The following is a 15,942-nucleotide window of genomic DNA, read 5'->3' on the forward strand; positions in this document are numbered from 1 at the left end:
CAACTTTGGCTATATTTTGCCTAGTTTCTCCAGATTTTCAAATTTGCTTTGGAGTTCAACATTTTCTTACGTCTCTTCCATATATGTAATTCTTTATTTTTTATGGTTCTATATTCAATATGTCATGACTAAGTAGGGTATAACCTACAAATACAAGAGTGGGTTAACATTACAAAATGTATTAATGTAACCCATCAGATTAAAGAACAATAAACAAAACATCATTTTCTCAACAGAGAAGAAAAGGTTGATTATATTTAATATTCATATGCATGAAAGTATATTAACAGATAAATACATACAAGCTGTCTTCAACTGGTAATGGGGATATATCAAAAAATACTAGATACTAGAGCAGGTGTAGTTAATTATAAAAACTGGAAGCATTTCCTATATTTTGCCAGTACACAGCTAATACATTTCCAACTTCATGCCTTATCTCACGTCATTTCCTCTCCCTTGAAATCCTACACTTTTGGAGGGAATCACAGCTCCAGCCCCAATAAAATAAAAGTTCCATATTTTCTGCCATAAAAATGCATAATGCACAAAAGCACAACATTTTATGTAACCATCATAGGATTCACTACCTCCATTCTGCAAAGTGGACTACAGATTAAAAGCTCCTATCCTACACATAGCCCACTATACACGTAATGCTCAAAAATATTAATGCAGGAAGGTATAAGCACATAAATATGCAAGCAAATACACAACAGCACAGAAATGGATGCAGGCATTCACACGGGCCTATGAAAATTTGTCTAAAGGAACTATTTAAAACATGAAACATAAAATATACTTGGGTTTTAACTATTTATTTACAAAGTTCTTGCTAACACAACTGCTTTTAAAATATAGCAATAAAGGGTCATCTACTATTTAAAGTGGCACATGTGGCATAGAAAACAATCTAGTCAGTTAAACTATTAAGGCAAATAATTGGAAATTGTTAAATGACCATTAAAAGTTGGCAGTACTCCCTAAACAGGTAGGAAATAAAAATGCATTTATTCATAGGAACTTGATTCTTTCGCATTACCGACTATTTAAAAAAAATTGTGAAAAATAACATCAGTGCTTGAAAAATATTTTACAACAGCAAAAAAATGCATTCCAATTTTACATTTAATTATGAAACCACAATAAAAACTTGCCCATACACGTATCTATGTATTTTACAGCAGGTTAGTAAAACTGATGCCAACTTTAGAGTTATTTCATAAAGAATATAAACAATCTTTACCACAATTTCCCCCATGGTCTTATCCTTCAAAATAAAATTCCATACACTACTGAACTAAATTAAGATTTGCTACTGGTTAAAATCACCATAAATATATTGTCTTTGAAACAGCTACAAGTATACACCAATATCATGTTTGTGCAAAAATATACATTATTTTTTAATCTTTCTGTCCTTATTTCAATTTTCAAAAGTATGTTGGAACAATATCCTTTAAATGTTATTCTTCTTAAGGGCTAATCTTTTTAAATCTGTACACTAGATCGTGAAAACACTTGAGAATAAAACAAACTGCAAATGGAGCAGCTAAGTAACTACTTCAAACAGCACATGTGAAATAAGACTCCACTATTTAATCAGTACATACTATGCTATCACTTAATTTCTGCACAAACTGAGATACACAAATATGTATTCCCAAAAATTCATTCATGGACATTATACAAAGAGATTCACAGAGGTATTTGGCATCCACCAATAAAATTTATTTACTCTATCAGGTTGCAAAGTTACTGACATCATGAATAACTTAAATTATTGGTCCAATGAAGGATTCAAGAAGACAGAAAAATTACATCAAAATCAGTACAATTTTTTACATGGATTAACTGCAAAACTGTAACAGGTTAACTTCTTTCAAAAAGACAATCAAATCGCATAGCTTAGTGTTATCTACCTTCTTTCCAGCTTTCACCAAGTGCTAATGATAAGTACCATTTAAGTCAGTTTCTTATTTAGTATAAGGTGTTTATAAGCTTCTATAAATTAAGATTTTTTTAAGCTTCATATCAAATGAGTTGTAGATCTACTTAAAGTATGACTTCTCCTTTCAAAAAAGGAAGGAAGGCTGACAAGGGAGGGAGATGGGATACCCTGTAAAGACAAGACAAAGATTTTAGATTATCTTTCAGAAAATTCTAACATACTTTTTAGCATCATGCATATCATTTGTACATTTTACAAATTACCGTAACAATTAATTAAAAGACATCTGAAAATTCTAAACTCTTTAAATATGTTTGTGTGCATAATTTTGCTCCAAATAAAAAATGAGCAAAATTGCAGCGCTTCTGATAAGAGAGATTATTAAGCTACTCAGCTGTCTAAACTTATTGTTTCAGGGGTCAAAGTGAATAACATCAGAATTTTCAACAATAACAAAGAAACATGCACAAGAATACCAAAAACCCAAGAGTGGGTGTAAATCAGAATGAATTATAAAGAAAACTACTGTTTTAAAATCCATGAATGGCTAACCGTAGCTAAACTTAGAGCTAACAAGGTAGCCGGCTGTTAAGTTCTCATCACAAGGAAGTAAAATGAAGTATTGAAAGAGCTGAGTTGGTAAAGTATTACCGTTCAAGCGATAACAAAGCAATGATTTAAGTAGATAATATAAAAGTTTACATCTTCCTCAGGTGAATCTTTTATGATTTGCCATACTAAAGGCACAAATTTTTATATATGCCATAAATCTAAGATTAAGAATCAGATTTAGAATATAAATCCACTTTACATGACACTTACTACTATTCTTTAAAATGATCGTTTTCATAAATAAGAAAATTTGTAATGAGATTGATTTTTTATGGACTTAAGAGTAAATTACCTTGCAAAAATATTTTCATGTGCCAATACGCAAAGAAACTCTATAAAGCCTAAGTTGTTGTGAATTCGAAGGAGTTATACAGTTGTGAATTCAAAAGTCCCCATCCACCTAATAAGTGATTCAGTTTAGAAAGAATACTTTCTTTTTTAACAAATACAAATTTCAAATAGCTAATTAAGCTCACATTAAACTTTGAGGCTTGTTTCCATTACTGTTGGCATATCTCCTAATTCTTCACAAATGTCAAAGATGACTTGGATAGAACTTTATTTTGAAATTTGAAAAAGTCAGTATTTCCTTCTAGCATCTCTGAAAAACTAGCTCGTGAGGCAGAATGACGGACAGATGGAACCCAGGAGTTCTGAGCGCGCCCACCAGTAGAGTTTGAGCGCTGAACATAAACAAGCTTAGTAAATCCAGTTACATTGCTTGTGGAAACAGAATGGGTAATCTGTCAGAACAGAAACAAGCAATTGAGAGGACACAAATGTCTGAAAGATATTTTAGATACTTATTTATATTTTATTTACATAAAAATGGCAAAACCATAAATAATATAAATTGCCTAAAATTTTTCTCTACAATGCAGTTACTTTCATATGAAAAGCTTATAAGTTTATAATAGTTATTATAGATGCAGGAAATAAAGAGACAGTACTTCGGACTTCAGAGCTTATAATATGATTTTAATAAATGCAAGCTCACTGTATTTGATCACTTTTAACACATTTTTCATTGATCAAATTTCTTTGCATATATTTATATTATCAACTAAGTACAACTCCTCTCTCACCGAAAGGTTAACCTTAATCAAAAATCTGTATAAACATACTTATAGATTTAGCTGTACCTCTTTAATATATTAAGTAAAGGCTTAACTTTTTAAAAAATAAGTTAGTGAGCATTATGTGCCTTGCTGTATAAATTTTATAGAATAAAAGGTAACCACTTATAAAACACTAGAGCACTGCGTGCCAGGGACTGTTCAAAGTGCTTTGCACATATTAATTTATTTAATCCTTACAGCTACCACTTTAGGTTCATTTAAAGTCAGTGAAATTGAAACAGATCTTTAATAACTTGCCAAAAGTCACACAGCTAGTATGACAGCAGAGCTGGGATCTGAACATGAGTTCCAGTGTTCATTCTCTTAACCACTCGAACTGCCTCTCAATATAATTGCATCATATGTATGTGTGTGTGTGTGCTGTACGTATTTAGTCCTTATAATAACACAATAGGGTAATATAATACAACAGGATTATATACTATTAATCGCTTTTCTGTCATCTACAAAAATGGGGATGAGAGAATAAGAAACTTGCTGAAGGACACACAACTGAGAAGTGACAGTCACTTGCTTTTCTTAATGTTAGTAGGTTTGATTAATAATTTTACAAAGAACATACAGATCACTCATTACTTAGTGACAGCAGTAAAGGTTAGAAATGTCCTTAATATTAATTAAACGTCTAATAATTCTGACACCATTGGGAATTTGGATTGTTCAGGAAACATTTAAAATATATACATGAATTGAGAACTCTTATCATCCTTTGAAGTTCACAGCTTCAGAGATTATATTCTACTCATCACAGAAATAGTAAAAGGAATAAAGCTTAGTTTCTGCTACATTATTGGAGCCAATCTGTATAAACAGAACCGTTGCTATTTATGTTAGTAAAGTGACAGCCCACATTGAAATGTATCTCTCTTCTTAGAGATTTTAGAACATATCTCAATCCCAATAAAATTTCATATCAAATAAACTTCACACTAAGTATGTCTCTAGTTCATTAAGTGAGGTTTTCTCAGTTACTTTTACCCAATTAAGAGGTTAGAAGTTTAAAGATATCTATTTTAAAAATGATGGAGATATTAACAGTTCCATCTTTAAAAAGTTAACAAATTGCATACCAACTCTATAAATATGAATAAGTCATTTAGCCCATTAAATCAAAGTCACTTACAGCTAATGATGATGTGCTAGACAGACGACTCATTACATGCTTCTCATTGCTGGAAGGACTTCTTCCCTCCACTGAGCTTTGAGATGCCATGAGAGCCCTTCGTAGAGCTCTTTTTGGAGTTTTGGAGAAAGAGAATGCTCTTGTAACCTAGAGTTAAAAAGAGCTATAATTAATTAAGCCTAGACAAATTTAACATAACTGATAAGAATGACCATGCATAAACAATGCCAAATGACACATGAAAAGCTCTTCTACAAACGGTATATGGCAAAATCAGAACCTCTTTGGACTGGACAAGGCAGTGAGAAAATATAGTACGCTGTAGACCATTCCATGTCGCATTCATAGAGCATCACAGTCCAAGGGGAGAAAGAAACTGTGAGGAAAAATCTGGCCTGGGAGAGAGGAAACTTGGGTTTTTGTCTGATTCCACTAAATTTAGTTGTGAGATATTTAATACAAATCCACTTGAACCTCAATTTCTTTACTGAAACAGTGAAGGAGTTCATTTGAATCATCATTAACATGTCTATCTACTACACATCACACATGTTAAATGCTGAGAGATACAAAGGTGATTAAATAAAGTACAGCTCCTCCCCTCCAACTCAAAGAAAACTAAAGACTTTATAAATCTAGCAGTAGACTACAGCTGCAAATTTCGCCTGGTATATTAAAATTTCAGTTCTTTTAGAAAGTCCTATTTACCAAGATTCTTACATAGTCCTCAACATCTCTGACAAAATAAGTAGGAAAGTTATCTTCATCGTTAGAACAGTGAAACACACTTATGATCAGGAATAGATCCCAGGTCTCCTGACTCTGTCATGTGCTCTTGGCTGAAAAACATCTGCAGCAATATTTAAGATGAATGCACATACATCTCTATCTAACACACCATCAGTACACTTCCACCCAGGTATACAGTTCGTAGAAGCATCACTGCAATCAGAATGAGAGGGATAACAAGTTGTTATAATTACTGAGGCAAAGAATTCACGGAACTAAAACTATAATCTCTGTGGACTATTCCCTAGAACCAAAAACAGCTTTGTTTTATAGACTATCTTTGCAATGGTGTTTATGGCAATATTATTTTAATATACTCTGAAAAATACATTTTGGAGATATGTTAAATAATAATTTCACTAAGACTCACCTTTTTTGAAGTCTTTTTTATCGCTCTAGAGGCTCTACTCAATGTACTGTCCATATCTTTTGTATTTACTTCAAAGGATTCTGGATCAGCAGTGTACATAAGATTCTCCTGTTGAAAAACAAGTTTCTAATCATTTTAAATATATAAAAAATAAAAACACACAACTGTTTATAAACCTTCAAGCACTTATATACATATGGAAGTATACATAAATGAAGCTACTCAAGATTTTTGATGTGCTTAACATAATTTCTACTCTGAAATGTACTAATTTAAGGAGAGTGGAAAATAAGTATCAAGTAAATGAAAATTCACTGCAAGGACCATGGACACCAAAGCAATTGGATAAAGAACTCAATATAAAATCTTACTAACAAGCCTAAAACTAACAAGTTAGAAATCGAGCAGACATAATGCTTAATTATAAAGTCTGCTAGAAAACCAGTATCACAAACTTTCCTTGAGATAATCTCAAATCAAAACAGAGTTTCTCCTACTTTCCCCTTACTTCCTCAATTAACATCTAGACAGATTCTAAATCAGAGGTTCTGAACCTGTGATCAACGGCTCCTAGAAATGGCAATGGATAGAAATCAGGAGGTATGCAACCCCCATGAAATTATGTGCAAACTTCTGTGTGTACATAGTACAAAGGAGATTTTTTCTGAGGAGGGGGTTCATAGCTAATACATTCTGGAAGGAGTCAAAGATTTAGGCCAAGAACCACTAACCAAAATTAATTTTAAACGAGACAACTAATCTCAAGTACTTCAAAATATTACTTGCTCCAATTATGTCTGGGCTTTCAGAAGAAAGCAAGTTAGACAAAATGTTTTTGCATACTTCAGCAGCCAATGTTCACTTTAAATTTATAAATCTAGGCCATGAATCGGCGAGTTGTCTCACTACTCTAGCACTATAAGACCATCCTCTAGCAAGATCATTCTGTAGCTAAGGAGAATTTTATACAATCTTGCAAATGTTGGTTTTTCTGAACATGTTCACTCTGCAAAATGTAGAAAATACCTGGTATATATAACCCATAGTAATTATAAGGCTCAAACAAGATAATGCACAGTATTTAAAATGAAATATTAAGCCCTTTACAAACACAAGATGTTAAATGAACAGCTGATAAGAATCTCTTCTGATTTTACTAGAGTTAAGTTTATCATTCTAGTATTTTTGAACACTCAAAGAGCTTCCACTTTCTTGTTGTTAGGAAATAAACTATTACAATAGCATTAAAAAGTATAAAGTAATACCTAGGAATAAACTTAACCAAGGAGATGAAAAGTTTATCCACTGTAAACTACAAAATGTTGTTGCTGAAAGAACTTAAACAAGACACAGATGAATGGAAAAACATCCTATGTTCATGAAATGGAAGATTTAATATTGTTAAAATGTCAATAACCCAAAGCAATCTACAGATTCAATGAAATCCCTACCAAAATCTCGATTTTTTTTTCCAGAAAAAGAAAAATTCATTCTAAAATTCATGTGGAATCTCAAGGGACCACAAAAGGCCAAAAAGCTTGAAAAAGAAGAACAAAGTTGGAAGTCTCAAATTTCCTTGTTTCAAACTTACTAGAAAGCTACTGTAATCAAAACAATATGGTACTGGCATAAAGGAATAGAATAGAATGGAATGGAGTAGAACAGAAAGCCCCAAAATAAACCCTCAGATAATATGGTCAAATGATTTGACAAGGGCGTCAAGACTATTTAACAGGAAAAGGATAGTCTTTTCAACAAACAGGGTGGAAAAACTAGACAGTCCCAAGCAAAAGAATGAACTTCGACCTTTCCTTACGCTATATACAAAAAAACCAACTCAAAATGGATCAAAGATCTAAACATAAGAGCTAAAACTATAAAACTCTTAGAACAAAATATAGTGCAAAAGCTTCAAGACTTTGGATTTAGCAGTGATTTCTTGGATATGACATCAAAGGCAGAGGCAACAAAAGAAACACAGACAAATTAGACTTCATGAAAAGTTAAAAAATTTTGTCCAAAAGACATTATCAAAAGAGTAATAAGGCAAGCCACAGAATGGGAGAAAACGCTTGCAAATCATCTATCTGATAAGGGATTAATATGCAGAATATATAGAGAATTCCTAAAACTCACCAACAACAAAAATAAACAACCAGATTCAAGTTCAGCATTCACCACCTAAATTTTCTTGAGTTTTTCAAATTTAACTCTTAAATCTATCTATAACTAATGGGAATATAAGGTTAGGATACACACCTAATTTTCTCTAAGCACTTAACCAACTATCTTAGCACCATGTGTTAACAATCTTATTAAATTATTATAATTCTATATTTGTCATACAATAAAGTCTTATTTCAAGGCCGGTTACCCTTTTTGATCTACCTATAAATTTTTGAATCAGTGCACTATTCTGATCATTGTAACTTTAAAAATACAATTTAATAGTTCATAAAGGAAGTACTGTTTTCTAAATTTTTTACTGTTGCTTTTTGTTCAAAAGACCATCTTTAGAATAATTCTGTCAAACTCCAGAAATTTCCTATAGGACTTTATAGGAACTGTAATGAATTTACATCTTCATGGCTAGTCAGCATTCTCATTCAGGAACGTCATAAGTCTCTCCATAAAGTATTGTAGTTTTCTTAAAATAGGTTTCACTTGTTCCTTCTAAGGCTATTGCTAAATTTATACTAAAATTTCCTAAATGTATATCAAATTTTACTTGAAAAGGGGGTCTTCTCTTCCTGCACTTTCTAGTTGGTTACTGCTAGCATAGAGGAAAAATAGTGATATGCATGTACTTACATTTTATTTAGTTACTCAACTAAACTCTGTTATAAATAAGTTCTAAAGAGTTTTCAATTGGTTCTTGCCAATTATAGGGACAATCGCTTGCAAAATAGCTCTGAATAGTTAACATCTCTTGCCAATCCATGAGGAACAAAGCAGTCAGGACTGTGACTCAAGCTCCGCCTGTCCCTGAGTGTCCCTGCATTCCCATCACATTCACCTGCAAGCTTTTGCCTTAAGATTCCCTATACCTCACAGAGGAGGGATCCCATTTCCCACATGGCTGTACATACGGCACCATAAACTACGCACAGCTGTAGCTTTAGTTTTATGAACTTAATTTTGTTTTTATTTCATTCTATTTTTAATTTTAATTTCATTTGATTTCATTTCAATTTCATCCAATCAGCAAATATATATTGAAAATCTATTATTTGATAGAAGTTTTTTATATTCCTAGACATAGAGGAAAATTCAAAAAAAGGATGTTTTGATGCTGAAATATGTTCTCCTTCTTTGTTTTGTTTTTAAACTACAAAGTAAGTTATCAATGCTCATTCTGAATTGGTCAACTTACATTTTTTATAAACTGAAAACTGAGAAACAACAGAATTAGGTGGAAAACAATTAGAAACAATAAAAGAATTAATTTAATAAAAGAGATGGGTTACAAAATTAACATACTTATATCAAAAATACACCTATATACAAAACTAGAGAACAACTTAAGCAGCAAAAACATCTCATTTATAATATTATAAAGAGAAAATTACCTAGGAATAAATCTAACAAGAAATGTACACGTCTACACTTATATTTCCAGAAAGATACCTATGAAAGCATCAAAAGTTGCACCGCTGATAAAAAGACTAGTGGGACAAGTACATATATTTTACTACAGTACACTTATCTATTTGATTTTTTTCTTAAGTGCAAATACTATTTTTCAATTTGAATTAGAGTAAAAATTATAGCATGAATATAACTAAATACTGGTAACTTTAATTTACTCCTTGAATAAAATATATGATTTCAAAATGTATTAATGTATATATAATGAAACTAAATTCCAAGTGTGTTTCATTTTGATGAAATGCTCTTTTTATAATGAAGGCATCCGAAATTTAAACCCCTAAGCAGCTGTTAATAAAGAAGAGATTCGCAGTCTTTCCTATTGCTATCTTAACTACTACTAAGCATATAATAACCACCTATGAACTGAAAAGGGAGCAGATGGCTTCATGTTTTCTCTCAATGGACAAATAAATTGCTTCTGATTCAGTGCGGGCGGGGGGTGGGCAGTAGATATGAGGTCTTTTACGTTTCTAGAAGGCTCTGGGTTCAGAATGACAGAGAGTAAACACCTTGCTCACTAGTTGCTGAGAAGACAACATAGCTGTTTGCTAAGACGTAAAAATGAAGTACTTTCTTTAGTTCTCTCTGCTTAGAGGAAGATAAATAGGGCAAATCACAGGCAAAGTGCAAAAGAGGGAAAATGTATCTTCCGTATTCCTAGGCTTTTTTCTGTTACTCTTTTTTTCTCATTAATAATTACCATTAAAATGGTAACTATTCAAAAAAATCCTACTGCTTTCTAATCTATTCCTCTAAATTTCTAAAATAAAAATGAAATTTATACTGGAACCGAAACTCATTTTCAATAACAAACTAAAACAATTTTTACAACATTTTATGACTTATTCAATGTATCTCGAGCATTAAAGCAGCTTGGGAGCAGAAGGAGTTCTTCAGTGGGCCTCCAATTCACATGCACCTGAGAGCAGTTCTAAAGACAGATCGGCCGAGTTTAAGATTAGAAAGTAGTAACCAAGTTCTCCCATTGAGATATAATATTAATTTCAAGGGAAACAGCTACAGATTTCAGAGGTCTACTCATGGGTGCTAATTCACAGAAAATTTTCTAGCATTTCTGACATCTTAAGCCAATGAACCCATCCACATGTGAGTTATCAGACTCTCCTTTCCCTAAGTTCTCCTCTCCCACCAGTCCTCAAACTCACACACACAAAAGAAAAATTATCTAGTGTCATGTGTCCCCTCCCTTAGCCTCTGCCTCTGCCTTAGTGATTTCCTCAAATTCTGTAATTAGGTTTACAGCTTAGAGCTTCTGATTTGGTCAAATTAAAGTAGTACCAATAACAGACATTTATATTAGCAACTTACTATGTATGGCTGATAACCAGAAGAATAATTATAATTTTAACTACATATCGTATTAAGTCCATTATAAATATTGGTTCAGAAGCACAAACTCTTCTGATATATGTTCTATCTTCAGTCTATTTCTCACATAGTTAGAAATTCTAGTTACAAATTTAAAAGCTGAGAATGAGTATTACTACTCATAAATAGCCAGTGGTGATTTGACCAAGATGTAGGACAAGTTTGATTTTTAAAAGAAATATAAATAACTAGTGGTAAAAGTAGTGAACTGTAGCATAGAGTATTTAACTATCAAGTTACTTCTTCTAAACTATTCAAAGTTGGGGGAGGGGAGTAGTAATATTGCTTAAATTCATTTGTTAATAAAATTATACTTTTCATATTAGAGGTTAGAAATCTGAAATGGCTTCAGCAAAGCTACCATCTGACTTCAGGCAATATATGAACCTTAAGAGTATGGATCATGCAATTAAAGGTTACATGTTGGCAAGAGACCAAAAATACATACCTACGTATTTTGACAGATAAAATTTTCAACAGATAAAAATTTTAAGCTAAATCCTGAAATAACAGAATTTGGGATACATCCATGGAGAGAAAAACTACCAAGAGGGTTTAACCAAGAACAAAGATACCTGGATTCTAATGTTAGCTTTAAGCTCTTCTTGATCTTAGTTTCACATGTAAAATAATGAGATTAGATTAAGTTTCTTTCAGCCTGAAAATCTTAATTTTTAAGGCATTTACAAATGGGCGTGACAAACAAAATAGTACAGAATAAAACAGTTCTACTTATTTTACTCTTAAGTAAGCTCCAATTATTTAGGGCACCAAAAAATATATGATAGGGAGGACAAAAACTACTGTCAAAGAATCAGATTTTTTTAATATCTTTTACATCCTTTGAGTATATATATTCTTAGAAATACTTTCTCTTCAACATGGCAAATGTTCTCAAATGTTAAGACACTGACTCAGGGCTTTTTAAAAATTTACTATGTATAGTATTTTAAATGTGGGAAAGAGCTTGACTGAAGTCACTGAATATCTGAATTTACAAACATATTTTTTAGTAACAAAATTTCACAACTTGAAAGAATTTTGTGGTTTAAGACAGTAAATCAGCACATAGTTAAGTGTTTGCTGCCATCTTGTGGCTGATTTAACTCTGAAATTTTTTCATTAGCTGTTTAGATTTCAGTTCTAAGATTATTAGCCATCTCCTGGCTAGTAATTCAATAGATTGCATTTTAAGGAAATTTTTCCATTAACTGTTTATGCTTCCATATTATCATTATAAATTTGGAAAGGATTGCATAAGCCATCTAGTCTGACATGATAAATGTAGAAGTAATTTCTACAATAGGCAATCACTGTACCGTAAGGATCTATTTTATATACAGATACCTAGAATTATGAAAATAATTCTTCCTTATAATGAGCATTTTTGTAAGCTTTATAACAAAAGCTATCTTCATCATTTTTTAGCCAGTATTCTGTTGTATGCAGTAGCACTGTATTACCCTGTTTGAACATTTTCAGATCAAACCAACCTTTATTTATAACATATTCTTGTCCCATATAAATTTCAAAAAACACAAACAAATCAAAAAGTCTGTTAATTGTTCTAAACACTGAGGTAGGGACCTTTAATCAAGTATTGTCTATTTAATAAACAATAATAATTATACCTCAATGTCTTTCAAAGTCAGGCTTAATTATAACAAAATAAATGTTTATTCCCACAGGAATGTCCAAGACAATCTCAGTTACAGTACTACCATACTGAAAAGAGTCATCTATCGATACATTCTCCTCTATGTCATTTGTGCAAAGATGAAGGGGTCTGTATCTGTCCATCACATGTCTCTCCCATACACGATGAAGAAAACAAATTATCTTCTAAGGGACCTAGATTTCATCCAAGATCTACACAGGCTACATAGTTTCTGGTGAGTCATTTAACTTCACTAATTTATTTTCTCATATATCTTCACGTTAATCTGTATATGATAAAGATAATTATATACTCACAATGGCATTTGATTTTAAGGGGTTGGACTGAGAAAAGTGGGTTGGCAACTTGCCTGATAGGAAAAGCAACTAGCGACAATTCACGTAGTGCTTTCAAGAAGTTTAAAAAACAACAAAACAAAACACCCTCTATTTTACAAATAGCCAGGTCAAAGAACACCAATGAAAATCACAGGATACATTACAAGCCCCAGGAGCCTCACTAAATCAGAGCCATAGGCTATGAGGGCCTGTCTGCAAGCTAGGGACTCAACGAAATGTTTCATGCATCTAATACTTTTAAAAATCTTTTCCAAATAACTTATTAAACCAGGTGTCCTCAATACACACAAAACTAAAACTGTCTCACATTCATAATTAACAAGGTATTAGAAAGGGACAGGTTTATTGCTATGGAGTTTAAATTTCACTATAGTAGTGGTTTAAGAACTTACAGCATCTGCTTTACAAATGGTGTTGGCTACATGTCGACACAGCATCTTTAGCCAGTTTTCTTTTGGAAGTTCCTCTGATGTCATCTGGAAACTGAGTAGCACATTTGCCTGCTCTGTTGGTGGCCTTACAAGCAAGGCAAAAGCATTATGGCAATCTAGGATTCCAGAATAATCATAAACATTAAATGTTACTCTTTCGAAAATAATAGATTCATTCAAGTTTAGTTCCCTCTGAGCAACAAAATTCCAATGAAATTATCTCTTCCCCATCCTTCAGTCCACTCTTTTTAACTGAACAAAGAATATCACCATATTACGCTGAAATACTGGAAAGAATTAAAATAGTAAGTACCATGTGAGAAACCAAGAATGATAATTTGACATTAAGTAAGCAGTATTTTCCACATTTAATATTTTCTATGACGTTGTTTTTAAAATTAGATTATATCATTTCTTAGAATTCTAGAAGGTTTGAAGCCCCGCACCCCCACCCCAGTACATAGTTGTATATTCTGGCTGCGGTCCTTCTGGTTGTGCTATGTGGGACACCACCTCAGCATGGCCTGATGAGCGGTGTCATGTCTGTGTCCAGGATCCGGACTGGCGAAACCCTGGGCTGCCAAAGCAGAGCATGGAAACTTAACCACTGGGCCACGGGGCCGGCCCCTAGAATTTAAGTTTTATAAGAATAATTCAATAGCTCAACCTACTGAAATCAAGTTCAAACAAATAAAATGTCCAAATATCAAAACAGTTAAAAAAATGTTTTGTGATGAAGATGCTAAAATGGAACCTATTTTAAACAATGAAGTCTTCCATAATTAAAATCCAAAAATATGCAGATGATTTAAATAAATGCACTATGTAACCCTTAAACGAATCTAGAATTTGACAACCAAGTAAGGATAGCAACATAGCTGCTGTTCAAGTTTTTTTTAAACGTTTCTATTAACTCAAAGCCTTACATCATTAAAGGATGGGATCAGTAATGGAACCAGCTTACACTGTACAAACATATGTCCAACATCCAAAATATGCCCATGCACATACATCACTAGCTGCCAACTAAACAGATGACACTGTGTTTAGTAGGTACAAAGTTTTAGCAAATTCAGGCCTTCAGAGAACCCTCCCTAACACTAGCAAAGTTGAGAGTACAAGCTTTCCTTAATACACATTTGACCTGTGTCAAGTCTACCATAGTCACTTTGGATATATCTATTCATGCACATCCTTTCCTGCTCATATCCTAAACATAACCCTAATAATGCCGCCATCGGCAACAGGGAAGGTGTAAGATGCGGAGCACAGGTAACAGACTGGTGATTTCTTCTGGGTTCTGAAGGAATAAAAGTAAGTTTTGGTGTGGGAATAGACTAAGCTAAGGCACTGTTTTGTCATGTAACCATTGAAGGGAGGAAGATATTCCTTAAGGGATGAAGATATCCCACAGGTTGAAATAGCACTTTCATTGGAAAAAAATCAAAAGTAAAGTCAGTTCCTAGAGATGGAGTTGAGACATAAGTGTAACAACAATTATTCTACCAGAACTAACCAACTATATTTAAAGATAATTTACCAGTTAAAAATTAAATAAATAAGCGAGTGAATCAAACCTACAATGAATATAAACTATTTCTATTTAGCCAATAGTTTATCCAATGAGCATACCTTCAGTTTCTCTTATGTCCAGCACCTTCTTAATTTGAGAAAGAGGCATTAGATGAATGTGCTTCAGAGAAGCTGGGGGACGGGTATGGCCATGAGGACTCCTAAAAGTGCCAATAACCTTGTGCCGTTTTCTTGCTATCTGATTGTAGGGAAAACAAAGTCACTGTCAGTAATATGAATAAAAACAATTAAAGACCAAATACTTAAAAATAAAATGGCACTAATCACGTAAATCTGTATGTAGCTCATTTGACTATTAGTCATTCCAGAATTATATGTGATAAGAAGGAGAGTTACTATGTGACAAATTCATCCATGTAATCGTAAAGCAGAAATTATGTAGCTCTTCTCACGTTTATATGACAAGAGCTCAAAAATCAGGAAAATAGGCTAAGGGACAGGGTCTCTGCAAAAGGTCCCAGAGGTGTGAAAGAACTTCGAAGCACTGTGAGAAGTAACAGCATCGAAGGATAGAGGAATCTTGAGTTCAGGAAGGGGAATAGTTGCCCTGGGATCTCTCTCTTGGATTTAAAAGATAATTGATACCAGTTTAAGAGCAGAGTTCACAATTATTTCTGATCCTGTGCAAGACACTAAGGTTAAATAGTAAATCATGCAGAAATGGTTCTGCTCTCATATTTACACACTACTGAAAAAGAGAAAGGTTAAAGAGGTAACTAACCAATACACTAAACAAAAAATACAAGTTATAAACTCAAGGTGCTGTGTTAAGATATAACTTTTTCTAAACTGGGAACTCATGCAAAAGAAAGAGATAGGTAAAGTAACACTGGAAAAGGGAGGAGCAAAATCAGAAAAGACCTTGTGATTCAGGATGT

The 15,942-nt window shown here is 32.9% G+C and overlaps 1 protein-coding gene across 6 annotated transcripts in view; it reads right to left on the minus strand.

Annotated features, from left to right (window-relative positions):
- Window positions 1–287: 287 nt before the first annotated feature.
- ECT2 (epithelial cell transforming 2) overlaps window positions 288–15,942 on the minus strand; it is a 66,943-nt gene continuing 51,288 nt past the window's right edge. For all 6 annotated transcript variants that reach the window (XM_046659764.1, XM_046659763.1, XM_046659768.1 and 3 more), the window contains 5 exons: window positions 15,104–15,242; window positions 13,433–13,587; window positions 5,985–6,092; window positions 4,826–4,972; window positions 288–2,119 (listed from right to left, as the gene is read on the minus strand). In XM_046659764.1, coding sequence (XP_046515720.1) covers window positions 2,030–2,119; window positions 4,826–4,972; window positions 5,985–6,092; window positions 13,433–13,587; window positions 15,104–15,242 — 639 coding nt within the window. In that variant the 3' untranslated portion in view covers window positions 288–2,029. The remainder of the gene's footprint in view (window positions 2,120–4,825; window positions 4,973–5,984; window positions 6,093–13,432; window positions 13,588–15,103; window positions 15,243–15,942) is intronic.

Source organism: Equus quagga, chromosome 4, assembly GCF_021613505.1.
Source record: "Equus quagga isolate Etosha38 chromosome 4, UCLA_HA_Equagga_1.0, whole genome shotgun sequence".
Classification (NCBI taxonomy): Eukaryota; Metazoa; Chordata; class Mammalia; order Perissodactyla; family Equidae; genus Equus; species Equus quagga.